The following is a 22,949-nucleotide window of genomic DNA, read 5'->3' on the forward strand; positions in this document are numbered from 1 at the left end:
CGCCAAAAGCGGGGTGCTGCTGGATTGGAGTAAGTAGCACTGGAAGCTCTGAGGCACGGACATACTAATCCCTGGTGAGCCAGCGGAAGGGTGGGAAACTGTTGCCGGTTACATTTTGTGGTTTTGCTGGTTATGTGCTATGTGCCGTTAATTGTTTGGGGATCCAATAAAGTCTTAATATTGTGATTCCCTCACCCTGTGTTGTCTGAGTAATGTTCCGCCCATGGAAAAGGAGGTCGGGCGTTCAGTTGTGATGAACCCTGGGCCACGCTGTCTTTATAAAGGTGTCTAGGCCAGCGGACGAGAGCACCCACTGACCCCCATGTCTCCACAGTAAGTAGTTTATGCTCATTTCAACAGAAGCCATCTAATATTTAGGCTATGTGCGCACGTTGCGTTTTTTCATGTGTTTACGCAGCGTTTTAAACTGCAGCGTAAACGCATGCTTTCTGCGTCCCCAGCAAAGTCTATGAGAATTTAGCAAATTCCATGTACACGTTGCATTTTAGAACGCAGCGTTTTGCATGCCAAATTTTTTACAAAATCGATGCGTTCTAAAAAGCAACATGTCACTTCTTTTGTGAGTTTTGGATGCTTTTTCCACTGTCTATGGCAGAGCAAGCATCCAGAACACATGAATTCTGCATCCATTTCGCATTCAAAATACATCCAAAACGCAGCGTTTTGGCTGTGCTTTGAAACGCACATGCAGTGACAAAACGCTGCAGAATATTTGTCATGGCAGAATGCAATGTGCGCTCATAGCCTAAATCTTACAAAAAAACCTGTTGTGTAAACAGCCCTAATTCCTGGCACAAAGTTTTAGTTAGGTGAAATTATTTCTGATAATGTTACTGACCTCCATGTGACATCAAACAGTATTTTGAATGTAACAAATTAGAACTTACTTCTTTTCAGAACTGAATTTAAAACATATTGCAATTCTTGGGGATTGACTTCCATGTCCTGTAAATAGAGTAAATTACATTTTGACTTAGATATCCATTTTGTAAAAAAAAACGAAAAAAAAAAACCGCATCTACGTTTTATCTTTTTGTTACAGTAAAGCAGATTGAATTTATAAAAATCTCATGCCCACTGTGCTTTGTATTTCCTCTATATAAACTGACCTACGATGCATATTTCAAATCCGCAACACGTCAATTTCTCTTCTGAATATGCCGAGTTTTCCGTGCAGATTTTCTTAATAGCATTAGATGTAAAAACTCCACAAGTAAAACATGCATATGTACATTAGTGAGTTTTCGCTGCAGAAAGCAGAGAAAAAACACATGCAATCTGCACAAGACTGTATAAGCAATGTTTTCTCAAAGCCAAGTACCAGGTAATATCACAGATAAAGCAGCATTATTTAAAGCATAACAACAACAAGCAAAAAGAGAAAAAAAAACCTGTCAAAAATGTGATAAAAATGCATTTAAAATAACAGACTCAAAATCACAATGAAAAACAATCCAAGTAACCTAATTCACCTAACAGATTCAGAAATGCTGCAAAAAACATCAAAATCAAAATACTATACTTGAAAAGTGTTCATATGAAAATATACAGGGGAAAGTTCCCCAGACAAAAAGCTCCACTATTAGTAATGAACAAAAAATAGAAGATAATACATCTCCTAAGGACAAGAGCCAAAACTTGGAATAAAAAAGTAAATTTTATTGATATAATTAAAATATGTGAAAAAAAGTACAGCAATAGTATATAATAAGGAACCTAAGGATATGTAAAAATGTCCTGCCAGAACATCAAGTCTGACATTGTCTGAACAGAAGAACAAACTTCATTCTGTCTCCATAACACGAGAAGAGTGAGGACTTGTAAAGCGACAAATGCCTATACACAAAATACAATATTAGGTCCATATAAATCAAGTAGCAAAACGGTCACAATAAATACATCTTTATGCAGGGTGGGCCAGAAGTATGGATACACCCTGATAAAATGGAAGTGGTTGCTGATATCACCTTACCGTTTGTGGCATATTAGTACATGTGAGGGGCAAAACATTTGAGGCTGGGTGACGCCCATAGCGACCATCTGCAATGCCGCCATTTTGAAATCAACTTTACTTTTTTCAATGGGAAGAGAGTCATGTGACACATCAAACGCAGAGAATTGAACAAGCAATACAATGGTGTGCTCATTTTTAACGTAGCTTTATTCATTATCGAGTTATTGACACTTTTGTGACATGGAGCAATAACAGTAACCCACTAAAGGATGTGCTCAAAGTGTTGTGTGATGTGCTGAAATTCAACGTGCCGGTCCGGATTATCCTCGGTGAGATGTTGTAGCAGCTGGATATTGTAAGGCTGCCATCTGTGTGCAGCCAGTATCCATCGAATGGACGTTCGGCTGATGCCACACTCCAGGGACATACGTCGTGTGCTACGCTGTGGGCTCTTGGTAAATGCTGCCAGGACAGACACTAATGTTTGGTCATTGGTGACAGTTTTCATACATTCAGATTTGGGCTTAACCAACACCAAACCAGTAGCACGAAATTTGGCGAGCAGTTTGCTAACTGTGGCATGGGTGATGATTGGTCTTGTAGGGTTTCTTGCATTGGAGTCTGCTGCAGTGACCCGAGTACTGCGTTCACCAGACATCAACAATGTCTGTCTGCTCCTCGTTGCTTAAACTCTATGTCAATGGCGGTAACAATAAGAAACATGTCAATAACTTGATAATGAATAAAGCTACATTAAAAATGAGCACACCATTGTTTTTCTTGTGCAATTCTCTGTGTTTGATGTGTCACATGACCCCCTTCCCATTGAAAAAAGTAAAGTTGAATTCAAAATGGCGGCTTTGCATATGGCCACCATGGGCGTCACCCAACCTCAAATGTTTTGCCCCTTCCATGTACTAATATGCCACAAACAGTAAGGTGATATCAGCAACCACTTCCATTTTATCAGGGTGTATCCATACTTATGGTAAATCATGTATAACCAGGCAACCTGCAATACTATATTATGACCACAAGATGGCGGCATTGCTCTCTTTTTACGTGGCTCACAATTACAGCCATACTATATAGTGCATAGAAAAAGAAAAGATGAAGCATATGCACGGCACACCACCAAGAAATACATCAATCATTTCAAATTTATTAGAAGAAAGCACACATATTTAAAACCAAGAAAAAAACAAGCTTTAGCCTGATGAAGCCGCTGGCTCATGCAGTGATATGCTTTGAAGGACAATGTTAGGCGACCTACATCCCATTACCAGAGCATCTCAGTAGAGTCTAAAGGCCGCTTTACATGCTGCGATCTCGCTAGCAAGCGTACCTGCCCCCATCGTTTGTGCGTCACGGGCAAATCGCTGCCCCTGGCGCACAAAATCGCGCGGACCCGTCACACTTCATACCGGCCTAGCGATGTCGCTGTGACCGGCGAACCGCCTCCTTTCTAAGGGGGCGGTTCGTTCGGCGTTACAGCGGTGTCACTAAGCGGCCACCCAATAGAAGTGAAGGGGCGGAGATGAGAGGGACGTAACATCCTGCCCACCTTCTTCCTTCCTCATTGCCGGCGGCCGCAGTTAAGGTGAGGTTCCTCGTACCTGCGGTGTCACACGTAGCGATGTGTGCTGCCGCAGGAACGGCAAACAACATCGTACCTGCAGCAGCAACGATAATTGACAATGGGGGGATGTCACCGATTAGCGATTTTGAACGTTTTTGCGACTTAGAAAATTGTCTAAGTTTGATCTCACGCGTGTGCTAACCTAATTATTTTCCTTGGTTTATTATGATTGTCCAATACATCAAACTGATATGCTCATACTATATTGTCTCTTAAAGGAGTGAAATAATTTGTCACATCCATTTTTGTCTAAATGTGATCTCATGCTTTTACTGACCCAGTTTTTACTGTGTTATCATTTGACTCATGGGCCCTACTGTACCAGCCTTTAATGGGATCAAACACCAGTTGGTCATGCATACCTCTAAAATCATTAGAGTGTATTTTTTTCTGGTCTCTATTGTGGAGACACGGGGCTCAGTCCACTGGCCTGGCCACCTTTAGAAAGACCGCATGGACCAGGGCTCATCCCAACTGAACGACCAAACTCCTTACCCGTGGGCAAAACACTACTCAGAAAACACAGGGTGCAGAAACCACAATAATTGGACTTTATTACATACCTGGAGTGGGTGTGCCAGACGCTGCGGCAGCTCTCCCTGCACCACAAGGCAGCGACAATCTTACAGCGCCTCCGAGTCCACATCCCTCACCCCAGCTGGGTCGCATCTTCGTTGCCGAGGTGCTCTCGGAGGCGCAGGGTCATCATCCTGCAGGTGAGGGTGAGTGTTGGGGGACTCGCGAGGATTGCGGCCCCGCCACACTACAACTTCGCAGGAAGCCACAGCCTGGGCGTTAACCGCCAGCACTGGGCAGCCTGGGTAGGTAGGAAGAGCAAGATGTCCCCAGAAGGTGGTGAGGCCTTTGACAAGGATTGGGATCTCGACTTTCAGATGGATTTGCTCATGATGAGAGGAGAGATTATAGGTTTAGAAAAATATATGCTCTGGAGCTCTTCATCGTACGTCCTCACTCGTGCAAGGTTAGCCAAACCTCCCGATGAAACCAATTTTATACTAAATGACCGGGCCATTTTTTTACAATTCTGAGCAGTGTCACTTTCACAGCTTATAAAGCTATGTGTCCACGTTGCTTATTACCTGCTTTTTTGCTGCTTTTTCAACTGCAGCGTTTAATGCCAAAATGGATGTGTTCTGCTTTTTAAGCATAGTCTGTGGGAATTTGGGTTTCTTGTGCGCACTATGCTGTTCAAAATGCTGCCTTCTTGTGGCAGAAATTTGGGCAAAACCTCTGCTTTTCAAAGAAGCAACATGTCAATTGTTTTTGCCATTTGCGTTTTGAACTGCAAAGCAGAGTTTTTGCCCGGTGTGAAGCGGTGGCCTGGCCTGCAGGAGCCATGTGGAACCGTAAGAGACCGGGACAGGGTAGTGGCCCGCAGGTACTGAACCGGGGAACCGACTGGAAACCGAAGCACCAGGGGGGTACTCAGATCCAGAACGAGGCCCATTAGCCACGTCGAATTCACTGATTGAGGTCTGGACCTTAGGTCCTTTCCCGTCCCAAGACCCAAAAGAAGGCAACAGCCCACCGAGGGGGATAGAAAGCCACCGCACAGGCAGAGAGATCCCACGGGGCAGCGCCTGCGGGCAAACGGACTCCTCCGACACATATATAGCCGGGGAGCGGACTCCCGTTGCTGAGGCATATCAAAAATGTCCGTGGAGCCTCTGTTAGGAGTCTCAACACAGAAACCAGCCAGATATCCCTCCGGTAAGGGCCCAGCCAAGGGGTGACTCTTTTTAAGAGACCACCATAACCACCATATTAAGTGGCCCTTTTAGTCAATATCCAACTTTTTGACAAGTTTAAAGATATGACAAAGGAAATACCAAGGCCAGGTATCCATCCACAGACAGCTGTTTCTGGGTATTGCCCCTCATCAGTGTGGAGTAGGATTCTGGCTGGGTGGGAGCAATGCCTAGTAGACCAACAAAACAAAACAATCATTGATCTCGGGGAGACCAGCCAGAGAAAACACTGCCAGCAGCCAGTGAGGGCGCTCAAGACAGTGAAATCCTAGGTACATTGCCCCCTGGGAAATATGCAAATCAAAAAGGTCCGTGGAGCCTCTGTTAGGTGTCAACACAGAAACCAGCCAGATATCCCTCCGGGAAGGGCCCAGCCCATTTCACTGTCTTGAGCGCCCTCGCTGGCTGCTGGCAGTGTTTTCTCTGGCTGGTCTCCCCGAGATCAGTGATTGTTTTGTTTTGTTGGTCTACTAGGCATTGCTCCCACCCAGCCATAATCCTACTCCACACTGATGAGGGGCAATACCCCAAAACAGCTGTCTGTGGATGGATACCTGGCCTTGGTATTTCCCTTGTCATATTTTTAAACTTGTCAAAAAGTTGGATATTGACTAAAAGGGCCACTTAATATGGTGGTTATGGTGGTCTCCTAAAAAGAGTCACCCCTTGGCTGGGCCCTTCCCGGAGGGATATCTGGCTGGTTTCTGTGTTGAGACTCCTAACAGAGGCTCCACAGACTTTTTTGATTAGCATATTTCCCAGGGGGCAATGTACCTAGGATTTCACTGTCTTGAGCGCCCTCGCTTGCTGCTGGCAGTGTTTTCTCTGGCTGGTCTCCCTGAGATCAGTGATTGTTTTGTTTTGTTGCTGAGGCATAGGCAGTCAACACGAACATAAAGAGGTGCAGGAGAAAGACCAGGACCACCAACCCGGGTGGGGGACAAGACGCAGCTGGCTGCGGGCACCGACCACCATCAACTTGGTTTATCAGAGACTTGCGTGCATCAATAATCGGGAGTACAACAGTGCCATCCGGCCGCGCACCGCACAGCCACTACATACTTCCCAAATGGGTCCCGGGGCCACCATCCCTGCCCACGGAGGGGTTAACATCTTGCTGCACGACCATCTCCCCCGGGTGCCCCGTAACTGCAGCGGTGGTGTCTACACCTTCACCACGTCCCGTAGGTGGCGTCACGAACTCAAAACACGGCTCTGGCCGTACACCTACCTAACCACCCCCATCGAGATCGCCAGCAATCCCTTGCAGAGCGACGTGACCCCCGGGTCCGGAGGCGCTCGAGCCACCCACCAAACGAGCCCGGACGCGAGCGGCTCGGCTGCGGCCGAGTGCGGGGCGGTACAATAACACAACAGTATGGACCCCAACATTTGTTTCCCAGTTTATTCTGAGTGTGTTGATATTCCACATGTGGTAAGAAACCTCTGTTTGGAGAAATGGGAGGGCCTTGAACAGAAGGAGCAATATTTAAATTTTGGAACACAAAATTGGCTGAAATAAATTGTGGGCACCATATTGCATTTGCTGGGCCCCTAAGGAACCTAAACAGCAGAAATCCCCCACAAGTGACCGCGTTTTGGAAACCAGGCCCCTCAAAGACTCCATCTAAGGGTATAGTGAGCATTTTGAACCCCCAGGTACTTCACAGAATTTAATAACTTTAGGTCGTCATATTGAAAATTTTCATTTTTTTTTACAAAAACGTTGCTTTAACACCAATTTTTTCCCTTTTTGAAGAAGAAACACCAAAATGTGAACCCCACAGTTTGTTATCCAAATTCCTTTGAGTGCAATGATACCCTAAGTGGCTAAAAAACTCTGTTTTCACAAACGGTAGGGCTCAGAACGGAAGGAGCACCATTTGAATTTTGGAAAAGTTCAAATACATTGCAGGCACCATGTCACATTTGCAGGTCCCCTGTGGTACCTAGGACGCAGTGTCAGCCCTCATGCAGAGATGCGAGTGTTGTCCATGGGTGAACACAGCTGCCGTGCCCAGGATTCGGGTTCAGGCTGCTGCGGACTTTAGCTCTATTCTCCCCACAGAGAACACTTTAGTCTCTACAGCATAAATTGACATGTTGAGGTTCAGAAAGCCACAACGCTAGTCAGGTTTTGCTGCATAGAAAAGAAGCACAGTGGGCAGTAGATTTCCAAAAATCCTTCCAGTGTGCTAGTACTGCACAATGCAACATTTTGAATGCACCAAAAACACTGTGTCCAAAATGCTGCAAACCCTGATGATGGGCACACAGCCTAAAACGCTAGGATGGATGGATAGACAGATGTCGAACATATATATAATGTCCCACTTCCTGCATATTCTAAGCTGGCACCCTTCAGTGACTTTGATGTGGCACTAAAAAGGTATTTAGCCTTGTATTTTGCAAAAAATTAAAAAAAGAAAAAAAATGACGTGGGGGTCCCCCCCATTTTTGACAGCCAGGCAGGGTACAGCAGATGGCTGCAGCCTGCAGCTGACAGCTTCACCTTAGCTGGTAATCCAAAACGGAGGGCACTACATGCTGTTTTTTTGTTTTGTTTTTTTAAACAATTTAAAAAAAAAAAAAGCAAAAATGCGAGATCCCCCAAATTGGATTACCAACCAAGGTAAAGCGGACAGCTATGGTCTGGTATTCTCAGGTTTGGGAAGGGCCATGGTTATTTGGACCTTTTGAGCCTAACAATAGCATGCTGCAGCTGCCCCAGTAGTGGCACATTCATTAGCTGCGGCAATACTGGCCATTCGCCCAGGCTCAGTCTGTGGCCCTGGTGTGGTGGCAAATGGAGTAATAGATGGGGTTGATACCAGCTGTAATGTCACCTGGCATCCAGCACAGCAGTTAGCAATGTTGCGCCATCTATCAGATACACAACATTACTAATTTTCATTAATAAAAAATAAAGACAAAAAAAAAATTGGGAAGACTCTTCCCAACACATTCCCTCTTTCACCAATTTATTTAAAAAACAAAAAAAACCCGGTCTGCCGTAATCCATTTTGGAGGTTCCACAATGGTTTTGGACCTTCCAGAATATGGGGGGCATTTCCAGCTTAACAATAGCAGCCCACAGCCACTCCATAAGTGGCGCATTCATAAGATGCGCCAATTCTGGCGCTGGACCCAGCTCTTCCCATTGCCCTGATGTGGTGGCAATCGGGGTAATAAGGACTTTATGACAACCCACAGCTGCCACTAAGTCTTAGATTAGTGATGGCAGTCGTCTATGAAACGCCACCTCATCATTAATCTGTAAGTGAAAGTAAATAAACACAACCTCCAAAAAATTCTTTATTTGGAATAAAATACAAAAATCACCCTCTTTTACCACTTTATTAACCTCCAAACACCCCTGCAAGTCCGAAGTAATCCACACGAGGTCCCATGGTGATTCAGCTCTGCTACATCCCTATTCTGTCACAGCGAGCGCCATAGAACATGACTGCCCACTGTGAGCTTTACGCGGCAAGTGAAGTGAGCCGTGCATAAGCAGTGACATCACTCGGGTTATTTGCGGTCACAGTGGGAGTCCATGTGTCCTGGAGTTCGTGCCTGAAGTGAGCCGCAGGTGCAGGACTCACCTAGGTGATGTCACCACTAATTGCGCGGCTCACTTTAGTCGTGGCTTGAACTTCACAGCGGACAGTCTTGTTCTATGGCGCTTGCTATAAGCGTCAGATGTAGAAGTGCTGGAAGTGTCATGGGACCTTGTGTAGATTGCGTCGGACCTGGAGGGTTGTATGGGGGATTAATAAAGTGGTGAAAGAGGGTGCTTTTTTGTTTTTTTTATTTGAAATAAAGGTTTTTTGGGTGTTTGTGTTTATTTACTTTCACTTACAGAGTAGTGCTAAAGGGGTGTCTCAGCCGCCTGCCATGACTAATCTAGGACTGGCTAGGGCATTACAGTGATTGGTTAAGAAGCCCAGCATGTTTCGTTGCTGCTAATCAGGCGCCAAATCTGATGGGGATGGGCACATCCGAATATCACGAGGCGAGTAAACTAAAACTCGCAAAGTAACCCTAATACCGTACTATCCGTGCGTGTAGTGAACAGTAACGATTACACTCTCTCATCACTAGCATAAGTCACTTTACAAGTACTCACTGTTCTCATGTGTCATGGAGATTTAATGAAGTTTGTTCTTCAGTTTGGACAATGTCAAACAATGTTCTGGCAGGACATTTTTACATTTCCTTAGGTTCCTTATTATATATTATTGCAGTATCCTTTTTATTACAGATTTTAATTATGATATCAATAAAATTTACTTTTTTTATTCCAAGTTTTGGCTCTTGTCCTTAGGAGATTTATCGTCTATTTTTGTTCATTACTAATAGCGGAACTTTTTGACTGGGGAACTTTCCCCTGTATACTGTATACTCATATGACCACTTTTAAAGTTTAATTAATGTTTTCTGTTATTAATTGGTCAATTATTTTCAATATGGACTTTAATGCCAAAGTAGTCTGGGCAGTCCAAAGCAACTGATGTTTTTAAGAGAAGTATGACAATATTGAATGATACTTCAGTCACCCAAAAGGAAATGATTAAAAAGTATTGAAATGTGCTACACAAGAAAACAAAATTATGATGAATACGGACGTCCCTTGATAATTATTTGGATAAGAAAATTATTGCTGTTCTCCATGCCTGCTGCATTGTACTCCTGATGAATTCCTTTCCTAGTACGTGCATACATACATACATACATACATCTAGTACATACATACATACATACAGTCAGGGCCAGAAATATTTGGACAGTGACACATGTTTTGTTATTTTAGCTGTTTACAAAAACATGTTCAAAAATACAATTATATATATAATATGGGCTGAAAGTGCACACTCACAGCTGCAATATGAGAGTTTTCACATCCAAATCGGAGAAAGGGTTTAGGAATCATAGCTCTGTAATGCATAGCCTCCTCTTTTTCAAGGGACCAAAAGTAATTGGACAAGGGGCTCTAAGGGCTGCAATTAACTCTGAAGGCGTCTCCCTCGTTAACCTGTAATCAATGAAGTCGTTAAAAGGTCTGGGGTTGATTACAGGTGTGTGGTTTTGCATTTGGAAGCTGTTGCTGTGACCAGACAACATGCGGTCTAAGGAACTCTCAATTGAGGTGAAGCAGAACATCCTGAGGCTGAAAAAAAAAGAAAAAAATCCATCCGAGAGATAGCAGACATGCTTGGAGTAGCAAAATCAACAGTCGGGTACATTCTGAGAAAAACGGAATTGACTGGTGAGCTTGGGAACTCAAAAAGGCCTGGGCGTCCACGGATGACAACAGTGGTGGATGATCGCCGCATACTTTCTTTGGTGAAGAAGAACCCGTTCACTACATCAAAAGAAGTCCAGAATACTCTCAGTGAAGTAGGTGTATCTGTCTCTAAGTCAACAGTAAAGAGAAGACTCCATGAAAGTAAATACAAAGGGTTCACATCTAGATGCAAACCATTCATCAATTCCAAAAATAGACAGGCCAGAGTTAAATTTGCTGAAAAACACCTCATGAAGCCAGCTCAGTTATGGAAAAGTATTCTATGGACAGATGAGACAAAGATCAGCCTGCACCAGAATGATGGGAAGAAAAAAGTTTGGAGAAGAAAGGGAACGGCACATGATCCAAGGCACACCACATCCTCTGTAAAACATGGTGGAGGCAACGTGATGGCATGGGCATGCATGGCTTTCAATGGCACTGGGTCACTTGTGTTTATTGATGAGATAACAGCAGACGAGAGTAGCCGGATGAATTCCGAAGTGTACAGGGATATACTTTCAGCCCAGATTCAGCCAAATGCCGCAAAGTTGATCGGACGGCGCTTCATAGTACAGATGGACAATGACCCCAAGCATACAGCCAAAGCTACCCAGGAGTTCATGAGTGCAAAAAAGTGGAACATTCTGCAATGGCCAAGTCAATCACCAGATCTTAACCCAATTGAGCATGCATTTCACTTGCTCAAATCCAGACTTAAGACGGAAAGACCCACAAACAAGCAAGACCTGAAGGCTGCGGCTGTAAAGGCCTGGCAAAGCATTAAGAAGGAGGAAACCCAGCGTTTGGTGATGTCCATGGGTTCCAGACTTAAGGCAGTGATTGCCTCCAAAGGATTCGCAACAAAATATTGAAAATAAAAATATTTTGTTTGGGTTTGGTTTATTTGTCCAATTACTTTTGACCTCCTAAAATGTGGAGTGTTTGTAAAGAAATGTGTACAATTCCTACAATTTTTATCAGATATTTTTGTTCAAACTTTCAAATTAAACGTTACAATCTGCACTTGAATTCTGTTGTAGAGGTTTCATTTCAAATCCAATGTGGTGGCATGCAGAGCCCAACTCGCGAAAATTGTGTCACTGTCCAAATATTTCTGGACCTAACTGTACATACATACATCTTTTCAGTTAGCCATTAAAAAGGTATCAACCACTGAGGACTTCAGTTCTTTTAAACAATTTTTTTTCCTAGTACATCTAACTCTGCTTGCTGTAACTTTTGCTATGTCATCTTTGCATTCTGATCAATACTCACTGATCTGTATGACCATTTTCCTCTTTGTATACGTTATCTGATGGTGGAAGGTGTGATTTTATGTAGTCTGGACTCAGGCCTGGTGTCAAATGTGCCCTGTTTTCATTAATTTGTTATGCAACCCCTGTTATTAATTTCCTAAACAAGCTGAGTTCACACAATCCGCCTTACCTACTCCTCTAGTCTGCCCTATATATTTGGGTGCATAAGGGTTGCATGTGTGTGGTGTGCCTGCATGCATGCCATCTCATGCAAAGTGCCCATGTTGCTAAGTGCCTGGCAATTATTTCAATGGCAGTTAATCAGGGCAAGAGTCAGGTAAACCGCTCTTTAACATCCTCTATTGCAACTATGAACTTTATTTCTATCTCAATCATCCTATGTGCTTTTGCTATTCACTTTCACTGCCCTGTGCACCCTCCATCACCACTCACCCACATCAGCTCCTTTCTCTTCCCCTCTCCTATGTACAGCTCCCACTTTCTTTCCTACTTTGTACAGAATCTCAGTCCTTCATGCTCCAGGGTCTTGCAGAATAAGACATGTCATAACTCCAAAAACTATCTGCTCTTTCTCCTTTTACTGCTGCTTCTTTCGGGCGACATCTCTCCTAATCGCGCTCCACCCCATGCCAACTTTACCCCATCCCCCTGACTGTTAATTAATGAATAAAAATGATGTTACACTAGCCCTGGCTAGTTAAAAATGGTGCTGGGAAGGTAAGATATTTGTGGGACCCCCATCCAGCCAGTGTCTCGTGAATAAATCAAATAATCTCTAGTCCCAGCCATGTTGGATACAGCAGTATAGTCCCGGATTTTGGTCTATGCCGTGCAAATCTCAGGATGCAAATCCCTCACTATATTCTCTGACACATCCTCCAGCCAGGGTAGAAAAAAAATGGTAAATGGGTGTGACTTCAGGTGTGGCTAAGGGTGTTGTCAAAATTGTAGCCACATAATTTGTCCATCTTTCTGTTCTTCAAAAGTTGGGAGGTATTATGACTATACTTACGTTTCCAGCAATTTGCTCAAACAAGCTGCGGAACTGCCTTTCTTCTGCTGTTTCTTTATGTGGAGGATTTGGTTCTGGAGGCTGCAAATAACAGAAAAAGGGCACAGATTCATATCACAGCTATTATATTACAAATGATCAAGCATTTCTATTTATTTCTGCCTTTAGAGCAATAGTAAATGGAACCAGCTGAACCACACTTTCTGAATCACTGGCAACATTGATCAAAGATAAATCATACAATTAGATACATATAGGGTATCTAATGTGTATCCATCCAGGAGTATTGGACATCTATATTGTGGGATTGCTCTACTGGAGGGCTGGTTTGTATGGAGTTGGATTTACAGTATACCTATAATTTTAGTATTGCACTGTCTACCCTACAGTTGTCTTAGTGTGATGTTATTTACACTCTTGATATAATAAAAATTATGTACTGGGAATTTGTGTCGCACATAAATCAAAGACCAACTCATGTATTCTAAACATCTGTTTTACTCTAAAACACTGTTTCAGAAAAATATGTGGTGGAAAGCACCGAGTATGATGAGGCTGGTGTATGCCCCTGCCATTCAGCTAAAGTGACATGTCTCTCCCTATACAAGCCAACATGAATCTATTTAAACAGGAGAAACAAGGAGTTTAAGGGTCAAATAAAAGTACAATGTTTATTGGAACAATGATAAAAAGTCCACGATGGACCATGATATTACAAAAACAGGACATAAACACAATACATAGAAGTATATGGTGGGTACAGGCACCCAGGTATCAGACCATAAAGAGACAGTCTCAAATGTAAAAGATCTGAATTCCTTATACACAGTGATACCTTTGCCATAGGCGTATCTAGGGGGGGCTGGCGGGGCATCTGCCCCGGGCGCAACTGTCAGGGGCGTGCTGTCGGGCTGCCTGATGCGGCGCTGTGAAAGTCTCCCCGGGGGCTGCGTTTGTCGCCCCATACTGGGAGCCGCCATTCTCTGAGCCCAGCTGTATTGTTGACAGCTACACTCATAGAAACTGCAGCATCTGGCTCCCACTGATCAATTGTCCTTGTATCTGTCAGACGCGAGTGTGACGTCCTGGCCTATCAGTTCATCACAGGCTATTGTGCAATCTGCCCTTCTACATGGTATCCACATCCTCCTTGGTTACGGGTCCCTGACCTTTGGTGTTGCTAAGAACAAGCCAATCGAAATCCTAGAAACACTCTGCACCACACCCACCAGACACACCAATGGGTAGCCTGAAGGGAATATGGCCGCCCACTTGGGGGGTTGGTAAGGGAGGGTCAGGAGTGTCAGGAGTACTCAGTTATGTGGTGACTCTCGTGAGGAGAGGTCACAAGTCAGTTGGAGGAGGACAGGAGCTGGGCTCCTTGCTAATACTAGGTGGCAGACGTTGGTCTGGGCCTGGTAGGAGCTGGAACCCCGGTCGCAGGGGATCGTGACAAGGGACACGGACTGTCGAGGAGGGCAGCCGGTGGCCTTGTGCCATCTCCGGGCAGGGGCCAGGGCACGATGGGGTACGTGGACCCTAGGCCGGGAAGTAGCTTCAAGTGTCCTGGTAATTCACCCAGCGTGACGGAGCCTTCAAGATCCGTTCTTCTCTACCCGCTCCAAAATCAGGGTACTAGCGCAATGAGGGGGATAGGACTTTCCCAATATACAGTCTAGAAAATCCCAAGCGTGAACCCTGAGAGCAAGCTCACTCTGTTCGCCATAAGTGTGAGCGGGACCCGACTAGTTCTATACTACAGGGGCCAACCAGTAAAGAAGGTGCCAAGGGAAAGGTCACAGGATAACAAGCAACACCATTGGGCACGGGATCCAGGCGTGCTCCCTCCCAGCTGCAGCGGTGCTCAGAATTTTTCGGTTTACAAGTTGTCGGTGTCAGCGTTGTTGGACTGAGTGAGTACGCAGTGACCCTTTCCTCCCCAACGGTATCCCCTCACTATCATCACCGAGCCCCAGGGCATCCCCATACCCACGGAGAGGTTAAACACCTGGCTGCCATCCCATCGCCAACGGGCGCTCCCAACAGCAGCTGTGGTACTCCACCTTACCACACACCCTGGATGGCGCCATGAACTCTCAACACACAACCCCCCTGTAAATACCCCCTTTTATTTTGAGTGGCCGCACGACCCCTCCCGGGTCCGGAGACCCCTCGAGCCACCGCAGATCCGGATTCGAGCAGTCTTGGCTGCTGACGCTGGGGCGGCACACGAGGACAATTGAAGCAGTGCCCGCTGGCGCTGACTTCCGGAACAGAGAGATGGCTGTACTGTGATCAGGTCAGCTGATCACACTGGTGACCCGGAAGTCACGGAGGAGGAACAGTGAGGGGAGAGGTATCTATGCAAACAGAATGGGGGGGACAGTATCTATAGACACAGTATGGGGAGAGAGGGAACTGTGGACACAGTATTGGGGAACAGAGGGTAGGGAGGGGGCAGTATCTATAAACACAGTATGGGGGAGAGAGGGTGGGGAGAGGGAACTATCTGTGGACACAGTACAGGGGGACAGAGGGTGGGGATGGCGCAGTATCTTTAGACACAGTATGGGGGCGACAGGGTGGGGAGGGGGTCTGTGAACATGAAAGTAATCATGGCATCTGGCAAGATGAAGAATAGAAAGAAACGACACAGAGACAACATCATCTATAAGGTACCTGAATCTAAATGTTTATTTGTGATACTGACTATGTCTCATCATTAGGCCTCGGTCCCACTTGCCCATTGCTTCTGATATGAGAGCAATGGGACCCCTGCTGATCAGCTGTTCTTGGTGCAGATGGCTGGAAATGCTTATTTCTAGATCTGCTCCATTCTCTGATTGTGTCCGCGGCCAGGTACTGCACATCCACCTTATTGATTTTAATAGAAGGCTGCTGCCACTATCAGATGATGGAGCAGATCCAGAACTGAGCAGTTCTGGCCACCTGCCACCACCGGCACGGCACCTAGAACAGGCAATTGGCTGGCATGCCAGGTGCCGGACCCCGACCAATCAGACATTGGTGACATATCCTAAGGAAAGGCTATCAATGTTAAAGTAGTGGACAATCTCTTTAATAAAGTCTTGTGCTGTCTGACAAGTTCAGAGTTACTATGTTTTTATTTATGTTGCTAGGAGCATTAAAGGGAACCAAACATCATGATTTTGGTATAGAAGATAAAGCCAGTGCAGTACTGGCACTATTAGGCATAGTGTGTACATACCATTAGTGGGCAGCTCGGATGTTTAGGCTGTGAAATCCAAGTTTATAAAGTTTGAAAATTCATCCACTTTTTGATTGACGTGTGCACCTCTGCTGATAATGTCCGGGCGGGTTATGCACATGATTCCCGCTCCCCCCCGCTTATTCCTCCCTCTCATTGGCTGTATGCAAATTTCTAATCTTCAGTTACACGGCGTCGGAGTTGGCGCCTGCGCATAGCGCTTATCTCCGGCACAGTGTTTCTGAAGCCCGCAGTACCTAGTATTGTACATGAGAGGGTGGCGCATGCGCCCTCGCTTTTTCAGCTCTCGTTGTGACCGCGGGAGCGCGCGGTAACAACAGGACTGGAGAAAAGCTGATCTTACAGATTAGCTGCAGCAGACTTTACACGCTACGATATATCTAACGAGATGTCGGCGGGGTCATGTCGTAAGTGACGCACAACCAGCATCGTTAGTGATATCGTAGCGTGTGACAGCTATGAACGAGCAGAAATACTCACCTTCTCGTTCATCATTGACACGTCGCTCATTTTCTAAAAATCGAACGTCCTGTTGTTCATTGTTCCCGAGGCAGCACACATCGCTCCGTGTGACACCCTGGGAACGATGAACACAGCTTACCTGCGTCCTGCCAGCATTGCTGAATGAAGGAGGTGGGCGGGATGTTTACGTCCCGCTCATCTCCGCCCCTCCGCCTCTAATGGCCGGCCGCTGTGTGACGCTGCTGTGACGCCGAACATCCCTCCCCCTTCAAGAAGTGGATGTTCGCCGCCCACAGTGAGGTCGTTTGGAAGGTAAGTGCGTGTGACGGGGGGTTACAACATTGTGCGACACGGGCAACAATTTGCCCGTGCCGCACAAATGATGGGGGCGGGTGCGATCGCAAATGCGATCGCACGACAAATTGCAACGTGTAAAGCAGGCTTTATACTCTTTAGAGCAGTCACACTAACAAAACCTAATTTTAGAAACTCTTGTTAAACTGAACAAGCAAAAAGAGGACCTTAAAAAGTATTTAGACCAAAGTTATTTAAAACACCGAGAAATAATACAGCAGCACTTTTATGAATTCGCCAATAAGTGTGGGGGAACCTTAGCCAGAATCCTACACCCCAGGATGCTTACCACATACATCCCTCACATCCACTCTGACACAAACACCCAGGTTAGCGAGTCCAAACCGATATCTAACGTATTTAAAGAGTATTACAAATATCGGTATAACATTGATGGCCAATACACGGATCTCTCCTTCTCTCAGCTACAGGCAAAAATAGGTAGCTATGTCCGAGAAACGTCCCTGCCTCCTCTTTCAGATGCCCTTTCTGACCCACTTGAGCAGCCATTTACTGAGGTAGAGGTCCTCCACATCATCACATCCTCGCCTGCTAACAAGAGTCCGGGACCGGATAGGTTTATGGCAAACTTCTACAAAAAATTTGTGTCCCAGCTGCTCCCGTTTTTAATGAGGGTATTCAATGCAGTATCAGCTACTCACCCCTTTCCCAAGCAGATGCTCGAGGCGCACATCACATTCATACTGAAACAGGGGAAAAACCCGGAGTTGTGTCTTAGCTACCGCCCGATCTCCTTGATTAATGTAGATGTTAAGTTTTTCTCCAAGCTCATTGCAGTGAGACTGGCACCCCTCTGCCTCGACTGATACATAATAATCAAGTTGGTTTTGTTCCCCAGAGAGAGGCAAGGGACAACACGATCAGATCCACGCTTCTCATGTCTCAGGCTCAACGCCAAGGGATACCTTCCTGCATTCTATCAGTTGACGCGGAAAAGGCTTTCGAACGGGTTGGGCCTTTCTACAAAGCTTTCTCAAACAAATTAACTTGGGCCCTGGAATACTTGGTAATATTCTAGCATTTTACAGAACCCTTCAGCCAGAGTACGCTGCAATGGCACATTCTCAGATCCATTTGACATTTCAAATGGGACACGACAGGGGTGCCCCCTGTCACCATTATTGTATGCAATTGTCATGGAGCATCTAGCGGTTACATTACAGAGCAATCCAGACATTAAGGGTATAAGAGTTGGGGGTGACCTACACAAAATAGCCCTTTATGCAGATGACCTCCCAATATATATCACCGAACCGAATGTGTCTCTCCCAGCTATTCTTAAAGAATTTGAATCATACAGCCATGTAAGCAACTTTAAAGTTACGTTAACAAAATTGGAAATTCTAAACAAAGTAAATCTCTTATCTAATAGAGAGCTACAACAAGTCTTCCCATTCAAATGGGCCACTTCCTCGTTGACATATCCAACCTGTCCTCATATCGAACTCAGTTATACTCACGCAATCACAAACCACTGCATGACCGTATTATAGAAGATCTTATAAAGTATGATAGATGTAGCCTCTCATGGTTTGGGAGGATTAATGTCCTGAAAATTGATATTTTACCCAAACTACTATACCTTTTTCAGGCATTGCCTATTGCTCTTCCTTGGGATTTTTTTTTACAAAACCCAACAAAGTATGCAGTGGATTTGTGTGGAGGTCAAACAGACCAAGACTGGCCTATAAACATTTAACGAGAGCAAAAAAAAAAAGGAGGCATGGGCTTACCAAATTTTTATCTCTATTATGTTGCAGCCATCCTCACTAGAATGGTGGACTGGTTTCATGGGTCTGATCAGAGGTGATGGGTCTGTGTTGAGACCTTAATGTCCCCTTTGAGTCTTACATCGCTACCTTGGATCTCTAAACTTGCACGCCCGTCGGGAAACAACGTGTCTCACCTCTAACGCATCTGGGACTGAATTCTTCCTAAATTTAAACTCAGTTTAAATTTAAAATCAGAACTTGTGGGACCAATGACACCTGTTTTTGACAACCTGGCATTCCCCCCTGCTGTGGGTGTGAAGGACTTCTTGATCTGGCTCTTCCATCACAAAACCAGGCTCCGGCAGACCCTCATGGGATCACTTGCTTTACCGCCACTAAATGATCTGAAAGCTTTCTGCCTGAGTAGATCATTACCATGGTTCTCGTATCTCCAGCTTCAATCATTCCTTGCGACCTTTCAGCCAGGCTCTGTACTCAATTCTGCCTTGACTGGGTTTGATTCTTTGCTGATACAGGATGCCACACCGGTACACACTATTTCCCAAATATACTCCATCTTAATCACACAACCTGGTCTCAAATCTTTCTGGTTTGTCAGGGAGTGGGAACAGGACTTAGGCTTATTCTTCTCGGAAGAAGAGTGGGGCAGGTCTTTCTTATGTACACATAAGTTACCAATGGCCTGTAAACTGCAGGAAAGAAACTTTAAAATTATCCCTAGGTGGTACCAGTGTTCCACAGACCTGCATAAAATTTACCCAACCATCAGAGACTTGTATTGGAGATGTGAGGCGGCCATGGGCACACTTCTGCATATATGGTTGGAGTGTTCCACTATTCACTCACTATGGAATAAGATCTCTCAGGTCTTTAAACACATCACAGGAGTTGATTGTAGTACCACCCCTCAGGTTGGTCTTCTGTCCATGATACCAGGTTCTCTTAAGGCCTTAAAAAGGGCCTATTCAGGCATTGCCTCTCAGCGACCAAGCCCATTATTCCCAGATGCTGGCGCCCTAGAGAGGATCCCAGTCTCACGGATTGGGCTTCTGAGATGGACTTCTTGTTTCACATGGAGGGAGTGATGGCCCACGACGAGAATAGTTTTGATAAATTTTTCCAAACTTGGCAAGACTGGATGATATTTAGAGACTCTCCTGAGTTCCCCGTGGTGTTGGGCATGCGATTGGTTCCTCCATAGATTTCATGGAACTTAATTTGGTGGATTTTGTTTTCGGCCCATGGTGAAGGAGATTGGTACATTCTTTCCCCACTGGTTCTGATCTACTCTAATGACATCTTGGTTCCTCTGTATCGTCTCCCCCTCCCTCTTGTGCTATCTGTGCCTTCTTCCATTCCACTAGGTCTTCCGTCTTTTCTGTGGCAGGAGTAGGCCATCCTTTTGGTCTCCTGGAGACCCCCCTACTTTCCCACTCTTGATTAACTTCCTTTCTTCCTTCCCCCTCTCCTTTTTACCACACTTTTTTTTCCTCTCTCCCCCTCTTGGGGGGGTTCTTTTTCAGGGTTTGTTGTTTGTTTGTTTGTTTTTTTTATCTCCTCCCTATTTTTTTCCATTTTTTCTTTTTTGCTTTTGGTTTCTTAAAAGGTTTGAGTCTGGATGCACCAGACGTGGGTATGGCAGTAAAGTGAAGATTGGTTTGTGATATTGCTTTGTATTCTGGATATACCTTCTAGAAATGTCTTTATGTCTGTATCTTCTCATACCCTGTTGTTCTGTTGTTGTGGTATTAATAAATAGTTTTGAAAAAAAAGTCATTATCTTAGAAAATTAGAATTACCACAAAAAACCTGTAAAGGCTTCCTAAGCATTTAAAATGATCCCTTAGTCTGGTTCAGTAGGCTACACGATCATGGGGAAGACTGCTGACTTCAGAGATGTCCTGAAGGCAGTCATTGACACACTTCATAAGGAGGGTAAGCAAGCTATTCGCAGAATGCTGTATTCAAGCATATTAATGGAAAGTTGAGTGGAAGGAAAAAGTGTGGTAGAAAAAGGTGCACAAGCAACCGGGATAACCTCAGCCTTGATAGCAGTGATAAGAAAAGGCCATTCAAAAATTTGGGGGAGATTCACAAGGAGTAGACTGCTGTTGGAGTCTGTGCTTCAGGAGCCACCACACACAGACATATCCAGGACATAGGCTACAACTGTCACATTCTTTGTGTAAATCCACTCATGACTAATAGACAATGCCAGAAGTATCTTACCTGAGCCAAGGAGAAAAAGAACTGGACTGTTGCTCTGTGGTCCAAGGTGATGTATTCATATGAAAGTAAATTTTGCAATTCATTTGGAAATCAAGATCCCAGAGTCTGGAGGAAGAGTGGAGAGGCCACAATCCAAGCTGCTTGAGGTTTAGTGTGAAGTTTCCACAATCAGTGATGGTTTGGGGAGCCATGTCATCTGTTGGTGTAGGGCCACTGTGTTTTATCAAGACCAAAGTCAGCGCTGCCGTCTACCAGCAAATTTTAGAGCACTTCATAATTCCCTCTGCCAACATGCTTTTGAAGATGGAAATTTCATTTTCCAGCAGGACTTGGCACCTGTCCACACTGCTCAAAGTACCAATACCTGGTTTAATAACCACAGTATCACTGTGCTTGATTGGCCAGCAAAAGCATAAATTGTTTCTCTTTTAGAATAAATTGATGCCTTTTTGTTCTCTTTTTCTCACATGTGGAGCCAGGCAAATAAAAGCAAGGGATGCATTAAAGAGGTTGTCCAGGCATGAGGAAAAGTTTGCAGTTACTCTGACTGTAGACTGACAAAATGACAGTATGCAAATCCCTGGTTTATCGATGCAAGACGGCAATAATGTGACTGCAAATATGTTATTTGTAGACAATCACTGACTAGAAATTAATTTAAGTCTGCTGAGACTTGTCGGCACATTACTGCATGACCAGCTGAGGGAGGATTCTCCGGTCGTGATGTCTGTGTAACCAAACCCCCTTATCCTCTAAGAATAAACACACGAACTGCATGCGACTTGGTTGAAATGGCCACAGCAGCCTTTTATTGCCTATTGTTTACAAACTAGCACCTTAGGGACGCCGTCCAACGGGCGACCCAAAACAACCACATAAAGGTAACAATAGACAATCACATTTACAATACCCCCCGGGGTAGGCCCAGTCCACTAACTACTACTCCCCCTGTCCCCGGCCGCAACACACCGACCCAGAGACGAGGTGCCAATCACCCATGGATTGACCCCCACACTTTGGCAGAACCCCGTGCCTGCCACATCCTGGAAACCGAGAGCCACCATACCAAGACAATGACTCCCGGTCCAGCCACCAGTCACTTCCAAACCTCTGGACCAGACCTACCCCCCCCCGCTGCTGTGACAAAGAGTATCCCAACTACCCAAAAAACATCCCCCACATAACACAAAGGGAGGGTGGGCGGGGATTGTTCGGCGTCCGGAAGCAGAAGAGGAGGTAACTCCTTCCTCTCCCAGACTAACCCTTTCCCTGCTCCTCCTCTTCCTCCCAGGCTAAGACCATCCCCCAATGCCATATTAGGTATACACCCAACTGTCCCTATTAACCCCATCACTCCCTACCTCCCCCTTGGTCATGTCGCCCCTCCCCCCCAAGTGGGTCCGTGGCTTTCTTGACCAGCTGAGGGAGGATTCTCCGGTCGTGATGTCTGTGTAACCAAACCCCCTTATCCTCTAAGAATAAACACACGAACTGCATGCGACTTGGTTGAAATGGCCACAGCAGCCTTTTATTGCCTATTGTTTACAAACTAGCACCTTAGGGACGCCGTCCAACGGGCGACCCAAAACAACCACATAAAGGTAACAATAGACAATCACATTTACAATACCCCCCAGGGTAGGCCAAGTCCACTAACTACTACTCCCCCTGTCCCCGGCCGCAACACACTGACCCAGAGACGAGGTGCCAATCACCCACGGATTGACCCCCACACTTTGGCAGAACCCCGTGCCTGCCACATCCTGGAAACCGAGAGCCACCATACCAAGACAATGACTCCCGGTCCAGCCACCAATCACTTCCAAACCTCTGGACCAGACCTACCTCCCCCGCCACAGGACAGACCACGTGACACCTTACGTGGCCTGGACCCGCCACACACCAAAAGCACGCTCCACACCATCCTGCAGACCCAAC

At 45.4% G+C, this 22,949-nt stretch overlaps 1 protein-coding gene across 2 annotated transcripts in view; it reads right to left on the minus strand.

The window, feature by feature from the left end:
- CAPN9 (calpain 9) overlaps positions 1 to 22,949 on the minus strand; it is a 378,590-nt gene that overhangs the window by 56,360 nt on the left and 299,281 nt on the right. For both annotated transcript variants that reach the window (XM_075321862.1, XM_075321863.1), the window contains exons 13-14: positions 12,963 to 13,043; positions 909 to 966 (exon numbers count right to left, since the gene is read on the minus strand). In XM_075321862.1, coding sequence (XP_075177977.1) covers positions 909 to 966; positions 12,963 to 13,043 — 139 coding nt within the window. The remainder of the gene's footprint in view (positions 1 to 908; positions 967 to 12,962; positions 13,044 to 22,949) is intronic.

Source organism: Anomaloglossus baeobatrachus, chromosome 8 (assembly GCF_048569485.1).
Source record: "Anomaloglossus baeobatrachus isolate aAnoBae1 chromosome 8, aAnoBae1.hap1, whole genome shotgun sequence".
In the NCBI taxonomy this organism is placed as follows: domain Eukaryota; kingdom Metazoa; phylum Chordata; class Amphibia; order Anura; family Aromobatidae; genus Anomaloglossus; species Anomaloglossus baeobatrachus.